At 53.2% G+C, this 8,926-nt stretch overlaps 1 protein-coding gene across 1 annotated transcript in view; it reads left to right on the top strand.

Moving 5' to 3' along the window:
* Positions 1-488: 488 nt before the first annotated feature.
* CSUI_005377 (myosin c) overlaps positions 489-8,926 on the top strand; it is a gene marked incomplete at its 3' end in the record, with an annotated part of 9,038 nt that continues 600 nt past the window's right edge. Inside the window, exons 1-8 of the mRNA XM_068065553.1 lie at positions 489-1,693; positions 2,797-4,368; positions 4,964-5,272; positions 5,731-6,006; positions 6,416-6,603; positions 7,043-7,347; positions 7,997-8,320; positions 8,821-8,886. Of these exons, the coding sequence (XP_067922469.1) occupies positions 1,568-1,693; positions 2,797-4,368; positions 4,964-5,272; positions 5,731-6,006; positions 6,416-6,603; positions 7,043-7,347; positions 7,997-8,320; positions 8,821-8,886 (3,166 nt within the window). The remainder of the gene's footprint in view (positions 1,694-2,796; positions 4,369-4,963; positions 5,273-5,730; positions 6,007-6,415; positions 6,604-7,042; positions 7,348-7,996; positions 8,321-8,820; positions 8,887-8,926) is intronic.

The following is an 8,926-nucleotide window of genomic DNA, read 5'->3' as shown; positions in this document are numbered from 1 at the left end:
CAGTACAAGGGTCTACAGTGGGTGCGCCGCATTGCACGTATGTTGGAAGCGCTCGGCAGAGCATCTCGCATTCTATCCAGTTTCTCCGCGGGCGGCGAGTGGTACCAGCATTCCGCGCACAATTTCTCGAGAGGCTGCTGTCCCAGCTACAGCCGAGACCCGTAGAGTTCCGGAGTGTACTTGACGCACTAGACTGCGCGGCTTTCGGGACTGGTCAGTACGGGCCCATTCTACGGGACGGAAATTGCATCTTAGGCATCCATGACCGGGCGCAGCTCGCAGCAGCGACGACGTGGGCAAAGCACGAGTGGCGAATGCCCAGTGCCACAGCACAGAGGTTTTCAAGAACCCGGGCATGTCACTGGGAGAGTCAACACCGGGCAAGGTAGCGAGGCCATCTTGTGTCGTCCGGAACACTGGAGGTTCCTCCTCATCTCAGATCAAGCGATTCACGTCTCCCCGACCACTGGTGCCACAAAAAGTGTGGCCGATAAGGTCTTTCCCCTGTCACGCTGTTCGGGGACAACAATCGACGGCCACTGGCGTCCGGCGCGACAGGCGGCAGCTAGCCACGTAAAGCTCCCGCGTGGAACAGCCGATGCGACTGAGCTAGGTCGGAGCTCAGAGACGCCAGTTAGTCCGTCCTCGTACGCCACGTTGCATTCTTTGAAAAAGAAATCGCTGTCTCTTCCCTGTGCAGTGCAAGTTGGAGTCTCTCCAGTAGCTTGTGATTTTGTCATGCGATTCATGGGGAGGCCGTTGAAGACTCCGCGTTGTGCTCCTAACATCGCGACTCAAGACGATTGCTCGGGCAGGCACGAGATCTACACCCTGTGCATCTCCTATTTTCTAACCGTCACTCACGATGTTGCCGATTTTTCCTGTCGCTGTGCTTCTACCGTTGCTACGTTTTGAGCTTTTGATGTTGTTTCCGTACATGACCGTCGCCATGCCAGCCCTGTTGGTTTGGGCCGCAACTCTTCGGTAACTGGCTGTCCGTTTCTTCTCTGTCCAAGTAGTAGTATGCATGTTCCGGCAGAGTAGGGATTTGCCAGTTTGCATGTTGCCCTTATACGGCTTTTCTGTGGGCTGCGTGGTCTCATATTTTAGCTTTAGCAGCCCTTAGGGCTTCGGGCGAGCGTCGTCCGCGCCACCCGTGTTCGCCTTTGTCTCTCGTTGTCCCCTGGGCCCACGCGGTTTTTTCGTCGTCTTCTGTCATCGGCGATCGGGGTGCTGCCTGGTCTGTTAGTTTGCGCTTGTGAGTGGTAGTTCCGGGCACTAACTTCTTGCGACAGCTCGAATCGCTGTGAGGCATCGTGCAGCCGCGCCTGAAGTGGTCCTCCTGTTCCGGACACTTCGTACATTGTGGCGCCGGCAGCTGACCTCCTGTCGGTCGCTGTGTCACGAGTGTAGGGCCTTCGGTATACAGTGTGCAGTTAGACCGCGCAATCCTCAGAAATCTGGCAGCGATGCAAAGCGAGAGGCCTCTACTTCTATTCCGCTCTCACATCTTTCCAGTTGCCGGGTGACTCGTCGCTGTCTGGAAGACATCTTCAGTGGAGACGAGATGGCGTCGACTGCAGCTAAAAAGAAATCGGGTGTGGCGGCACTCCCGAAAGACTCTGCGGAAGCAAAACACTATCAACGGAAGTCTGAGGTGGTCCCGTTCTCTCAGGATGGCCGGCCCCTTGCGGTAAGTGGTCTCATTCACACCTCCTAGGCATGTACCAGAGTGATGCTCCGGGTTTCTGGCGACTTGGGAGTCTAGGTTTCTATGCACCTAGGTGATATGCTGCGGAGCTTCAGGAACCGTGATCACTGGGGTGTTCGGAGTGGCGCATCTGCCTGGCTCACAGAGTCGACTTCACTTCTCTTGTGGTTGGTCTGTTCTGGAAAAGGCGGGAGGTAAAGTTTTCTCGTCATTACGGAAAAGAACGCTCTGTTATACTAACTTCCGTTTGTTTAGCAGCACCCCGGACATATACTTCACTGTTCAGGTAGAAAGGCAGGGTATATCAGTACCCTGCGACTTCAAGGCAAACATCTGTTAGGCCTGAACACGATCTGGCAACCTGTGACCTCAGTTCTGGGTTTCTCTCTAGCTCTGCGGCTCGGACTGGGGTTGCTCTTGCCATGACTTCCTCTGCCAAGGAGCGGCGACAAGCTCTCTCTGCTGTTCCGGAGGCTTGGTTTCTTCAAGGCCGAATGCTGAGGCTATCAGGCCTGGCAACCGGCTATTCATAGCTATGTGCATAAGGGCAAACTGGCAGCGGAGAACTGCAACGACAAGATTTGCTGACGCCGGTTTGGCGTCCTTCGTTGGCAACACTTACCAGGTGGCCTGTGACTTTTGTCAACCATACGCATATTAATTATTTTCGTTGCCAGGCTTGCCGGCGCCGTCCCTCACTTGGCTTAGTCTTAGTCTCTTTGACGTTTCCCCGGGAGCAGTACCTTTCTTTGCCCCCCGGGTTGTCTTCCGATGGCTTGGTGTTCTCCGTGGCCGGCTTCTGCTTCTTCGCATGAGGCGTAGTACCGACAGTAGACTGGGAAATCATACCGCGGATACATCCACGACCATGCCACCTCGTCCCTTGTCTTTCCGGCTCGCAGCTTCGGCGAGAGTTCATTGCGGAGCAACTCGGTTTAGAAGAGCAGGGGACGTGGTGCGTCTGAGGCTGTTGTGGCTGCTATCAGCAGCGTTTTTCTTCGCACGGTGGTCAATGTGACTCTGCGTGTGCATGAGGCGCTGCGACGTACCCACACCCGCGCTTGCCTTGTCTGCTCTTGTTTCAGAATTTCGCAGTGTGGACAGCGGACTGTCCTGCGGTCGAGAAGGATCCGGCGCTCGGTTTTGCCAAGTGCATTGTGCTAGGCAGATCATCTGATCAAACAAAGCTGGTCTTACAGCAGATTGAGCCGCCGGGTGGAGGGACTTTTGAGGTTCCCGAGCCAGAGGTTTTCAATGCCAATGCGTTGCTTGACCCTGCCCAGGTTGATGACATTGGGTATATGCCTCACACTAACGTCCCGTGTGTGCTGGCCTTGTTGAAGGAACGATTCGTGCAAGGGTTGATCTACACTACGGCGGTGCCACTGCTTGTAGCGGTCAATCCGTTCAAAGACCTTGGCAACGCAACGGATGCGTGGATTCGGAAGTATCGCGACTCGTCGAAGCCCGAGTTGCTGCCACCGCACGTTTTCAAGACAGCGCGGACGGCACTTGAGGACCTAGAAGGTTACGGGAAAAACCAAGCAGTCATCGTTTCCGGAGAATCGGGGGCAGGGAAAACAGAGGCGACCAAGCAGATCATGCGTTATTTCGCGTCGGTTTCACGTTCGGGAGACACCCGGGTCCAGGACACAATCATGGCAGGAAACCCATTACTTGAGGCATTCGGAAATGCGAAGACAATCCGCAACAATAACTCTAGTCGCTTTGGCCGTTTTATGATGTTGAACGTTTCGAGCGAGGCCGGCATTCGTAACGGCACTGTGTCAAACTTCCTGCTGGAGAAGGTGCGAGTGGTCAGCCAGGAGGCGCAGGAGAGGTCGTATCACATTTTCTATCAATTGATAAAGGGCGCTACGGACGCGATGAGGCAGAAGTATCATCTGCTGTCTCTCAAGGAATATGTGTATTTAAATGGGCGTAGCGGGGGCTGCTACGACGTCCCCGGGATCGACGACAAAAAGGAATTTGCTGACGTACTTGCATCACTTGATGCCATTCAGGTAAACGGAGATCGGAGAGACAGCGTCTTTTCTATTCTTTCTGGTCTTCTGTTAGCTGGTAACATTCAAATTGGAGCGCAAGCGGCCCAGGGTGTCCCGGATGCGGCTTTCCTATCACCGGGGGATGAGAGCGTCTTGCGGGAAGCTTGTGAATTGATGCGCATTGACGAGGGGAGACTACGACGCACTCTCTTAGTCAAGGAAACCAAAGTGGGCGGGCAGGTGATTGAGGGCCTAAGAACCAAGGACGAGGCCGTCACATCAATTCAGTCTCTTTCGAAAAACGTGTACGACAAGCTTTTCGACTGGCTTGTCAAACAGCTCAATTCACTGATCTCGAGTCCTGGTGCTATGTCCGAGTTCATCGGCATTTTGGACATTTTCGGTTTCGAAGTACTCGAGGTGAATTCACTTGAACAGGCTCTCATCAACATAACGAATGAGTACCTGCAAAAGCATTTCGTTGACGTCGTGTTTGAGATGGAGACTAAGCTGTATCAAGAAGAAGGTGTGCCTACGTCGGCTTTGGAGTACACGGACAACCTTGCTCTCGTCAATACACTCTGCGGGAAACAAGAGTCGTTTTTCGCACTTCTCGAGGACGCTTGCCTAGGTCTGAAATCCACTGACGAAGTAAGATTGACAGGGTGTGTAGCCGGCACCAACTTGAAGCAGAGTCACACGCGCAAATTGTCCTATTGATGTTTCTCCAGCCGCCGCCGTTCGCGGGGCCGTCTTCCAGTGTGAAGTTTTATCAAGTGGTGCTTGAGACAGACGACTGACGGTGGGGCGCATTCGAGCCTCCCACTCATTCTAGGGTGGTCCAAGGATTCTATGTTGAGCTTGTTTTGCTGGTGAGTGTAACAGTATCTCAGGGAGATCATGATACACAGTGTCGACATTCACGAAGCCCGTCCTACAGGATCTGATTCTCTCGTCCGCAGACTAGTAGGAGCGGAGGTCACGTCATCGAGAACGAACTCGGTGACCTGACAAGGGCATGTCGCCGAAGTTCACGGTGGATCGCGCACGGTTCATGAATTTGTCTGTACCACCGCTGTACGCAACAGTCTTGCTAGCTGACGTGTGCATGCGATTTGCCGACGCCCGTTTTCCGTGATTTAGTTATGCGGCAAGTGCAGCTACGGGTGGCTGCACATTCAACAAGATAGTCCTTGCGCGCTCTGATCAGCTTAAGGGGGCACGCGTGTTGTGTGAATGTGACTAGGGATTCTGCGGCACCCTGTTGAGGCGCCTTAAACCGACTGGTTTCTTTTTTGAAGGCCGGAAGGACAAGCGCCTCAAGTTCATCGTACGTCACACGATTGCAGACATCGAGTACACCTGTGAAGGAATGCTCGAGAAGAACAAGGATTTTCTGCGAAAGGACATGATGGATGTTATCAACGCCTCGCCAGATCCAGTCACTAGTCAACTCTTTGCAGGTGTTGAAATCGAAGCAGGAAAAATCGGTAGGGGCACTCTCATCGCCTCCCAGTTCTTGAAGAACCTGGAGAAAATGATTGGCATTATTGGGGTGAGTCACAGGAATTCTTTTGCGTGAACCCAGAAAGGTGCAGTTGCTCAGTCAGATTCGCATTATCCCGAGCAGAGGGCAAGGTGCGGATGGAACTCGTCCTTCCTGCATACAGTGTCACTATGCGAACTGCACAGGTCGCGTTCACGCTATACAGAAAATCTCACAGGGATCGGTTACTAACAGGGACTGTCTCCCGGACTGAAGGGGAGATGTGTGGCTGCTGACAACAGTATAGTCGGGATTACGTTTTGGCGTCGAGCGTCATTGTTTTCTTGCGGTTTAAGGGTCGCTAGTTTGGACGAACTTACTCTAGAACTTGGAGAGAGCACACAGCTTTTGTGCTAGCTCATGTGGAGAGACTGCTGGCGCGCTGTGTGTTAATGAGTAAGTTATCGTTCATGCGATTATGTTTCACGAGAAAGCAGAAGTGTTCGGGGCTGCTGCGGTGTTTGTAGCAAACAGAGGCACATTTTATCCGGTGTCTGAAACCCAACGAAGAGAAGAAGCCCTTGGGCTGGAACGCGTCCAAGGTGCTGAACCAGTTGTTCTCCCTGTCAATTCTAGAGGCTCTGCAGCTCCGCCAGATTGGATACTCATACCGCCGCAAGTTTAAAGATTTCTGCATTCACTTCAAGTGGCTGGACCTCGGTCTTGTGAACTCGGATATGGATAGGAAAACGGTGGCAGCGAAGTTGCTTGAGAACTCCGGCATACCTCAGTCTGAATGGGTGGTACGTCGATAACAGCGGTAGCAATGTGTCCAGCGGTTAGTGTTTAGGATCTGTGCTGTGTAGCGAACTCATGGTGTGGGTCTGCCTAGCACCCTGTGAAGCGTACACACTGGACGAAGTGACCCCTGCATAGCACGTTTGTACAGTACTGCAAACTCATTTTCCCCCTGCCTCGACTGTAACTCTCACCGTGGGGGGGGGGGGAGCACTATCAGCCACAGGCTTGTGTGCGCCGCTGAGCAAAAGCGTAGCACCGCGTTTTTTTCAGGGGACACTGGCGAGCCAGCTGTACGAGTTATAACATTATTCTGAAGACTGGTGTGTGCGCGTGGGGGGGCGCGGTTCCCGACGAAAAGTAAGCTCTTGAGAGGTCGTACAAGCCCCCTCATATTTTCCGCTGTTGGTGTAGGTCGGTAAAACCATGGTCTTCGTGAAATCGGATGCAGCGAAAAAGCTGGAGGTGATGCAGCGCGAGCGTTTGTCGTGCTTCCAGCCGTTGGTCGAACTTCTGGAGCCTGCCTGGAAAAAGATACTAATCAGGCGCAGAATGGCAAAAATTATCAAGGCGCTTGTCCGAGCAGAAGCTCTCTCGAGAATGTACGAAATACTTCACTAGCGGTGAAAGTGTGAAAGTGGCGGTGACTGCGGTGATCTCACTTCGCCCAAGCGCAGGCTCTGGGCCACTGACAGTCGCATGACTGCAGCTGCGTATGACCCTTGGTACCTGAGTATCCACCCCTCGGGAGCGAAGCGTATTTTTACTCGCAGCAGAGTTCGGGTAGTTTGATTCTCTTTGGCTTTTAGTTCTGCCAGGACCTGCAGCACTATCAAATCAGCCAGCCATTCTCGCTTCTGCAAGAGGTGCTCCTTTGAATGACGTCTCAGTTTGCACCGTTTGGATCTCGAGAGGAGACGGGGATCTGTAGTAGCGCCTCCTCTCTGGAATTCGCCCACACTGCCGTGCTGAGAAGACAGTCGGGGGCAGACACATTCGGTGTGAGAGACAGTTTCACTGTGGAACGCTGCTCCCCTGCAGGCACATGACGGAGCCGTCTCCCATACCAGTCTCTTTGAAAGCTCAGGAAGCGTTTTTAGCTGGCGGCGGGCCACCAGCGCAGCGTTCCGGGAGCGCGCGACGCCCAGTCAAAGTATCTGAAGAGAAAGAACGCTCAGTCAAGGGGTCAACTCTCCGACCATCGAAATCTCGTGTCGTCCCAGGGTTTGAGTACCCCGCAAGCAGCGACTGTCTTGATGTAGACGAAACTCGTTCTATTGACACTGAGGCTTTCCTAACGCTCAAGATGCGGCGGCCACCTAACGAACCCTTCCTCCGGCATGAAGGTATGTCCTGACAGTTTGTTGTCCGACATGTTATCGACCTGTGGGGCAGGAGCAGCAGGCTGTGTGGTAGGCTTCAAGCGTCGTATGAACCACGTGGAACTGGAGGCTTGGTCGGTAGTGGGGCGCCGCCTGAAATCTATAGAAGGAATGCTTGTGTCGCATCGGCCCTTTGTTGCAAAGCACAACTGATTTGGTGAGAAGCGCCTGTTTCCTGAGGGTCGCAGGAAAAAGTTGGTACACTCACAAAGGTGTGTTGTTCCAGCAGGGAAATTTACTGCATATCTTTTTGTCCTGTGTTGCTGCGTTTTCCTGACGTTTCTAGAGCTGCTCTGTAGAAGCGCGGCAACGTACAAGCTGAGAGTTTTAGTTGTGTGCCGGACTTCGACATCCACACGTGTTAGCCGGGAGCTGGTCTGCGACTATTAGCGATGCGTGGTCGGGTTTCGGAATCTTGAGACTTCGTTACAGCGATAAATATCACGGATGAGGGGTGAGCCGAGAGACAGAACGAGGGCCTTATGGTGGAGCGGATCGGCTGAGGTTGGACGCTTACGTGTCCGCTGAAGAGCACGTATTTGAAGATAGCTCACCTTCGACTGTTTCTTCAAGTGGCACGTGCAATTGATGTTCTGTCACTATGTTTGTACAGCGATGGCGAGAATCAAGTCGAGGCGCCCTTCTGAAGTATGCATGGAAGAGGCATACCACGTGTGGAAGTCAGTGGAGATGCTTTTCCGGGCTCCTTTAAGTGAAAACCGTCTTCAGAATATTTGCACAGTGATACGAAATGACCTGGATGCCAACTACGGCCACTTCTGGCAGGTTATTATCAATCGGACTCCTCGCTTTGGTGTCGCTGCCACGCACATTCACGGATCTCTTCATGTTCTGGAACAAATCGGGATCTACCGAAATGGCGCGGAGTACACTTTCCACCTTATACTATACAAGACGCGCAGGCCTTGTAAACAGGGTGAGCAGACTGACTGCAACATCTGGATTGCCAGGATTACACTGAAGGGTTCTCTTGCCCATGTAAGCTTTCAGTGTGCTGGCCAGGCCGTCGGTCAGTTATTGTGCGTAAAACGGGAACCGAGGATTTTCACGCCAACATATTTCATGTGTACAGTCACGGTTGCAGTTCAGCCTCAACTAGGCAGAGCTGTGCAGTCCGAATTCCCCGTGGTGGGGAAGCGTCGCTTAGGTAATTCAGGCGACCGTTCAACGGCATTCCGTATGCCGCCCGAGCCGGTTCTTTTCTTCTTGTTGGCGCGTGTCTCACAGTAAGCGTGTGTTTGGTCTTGCCATCTATCACGGTGCCTGTAGATCAGACAGTTCAAGGGACGACTGCGAAGCGCCGCTTGAGAGAAGTTTGTTAGAGAGGCGGCGCGCGAAGGGCTGGTCTCACCATGATGCAAACAGTAGCGTTTGTTTCTCAAGTCTTCACACTCGTATTGTTTTGCCTGTCCACAGAGATTCGGCTACACGAGCAGGCGGCGGAGAAAACTTACGGCATATGTCGGCAACGAGACTTTTCAGGTAGGTCTCGACTGGAACACTGGCACTCAGTGTCGGACAG

The sequence above is a fragment of the Cystoisospora suis genome (genome assembly GCF_002600585.1).
Source record: "Cystoisospora suis strain Wien I chromosome Unknown contig_2604, whole genome shotgun sequence".
In the NCBI taxonomy this organism is placed as follows: Eukaryota; Apicomplexa; class Conoidasida; order Eucoccidiorida; family Sarcocystidae; genus Cystoisospora; species Cystoisospora suis.
Note: the sequence above shows the minus strand (reverse complement) of the source record. Positions and strands in the feature narration are given on the sequence as shown.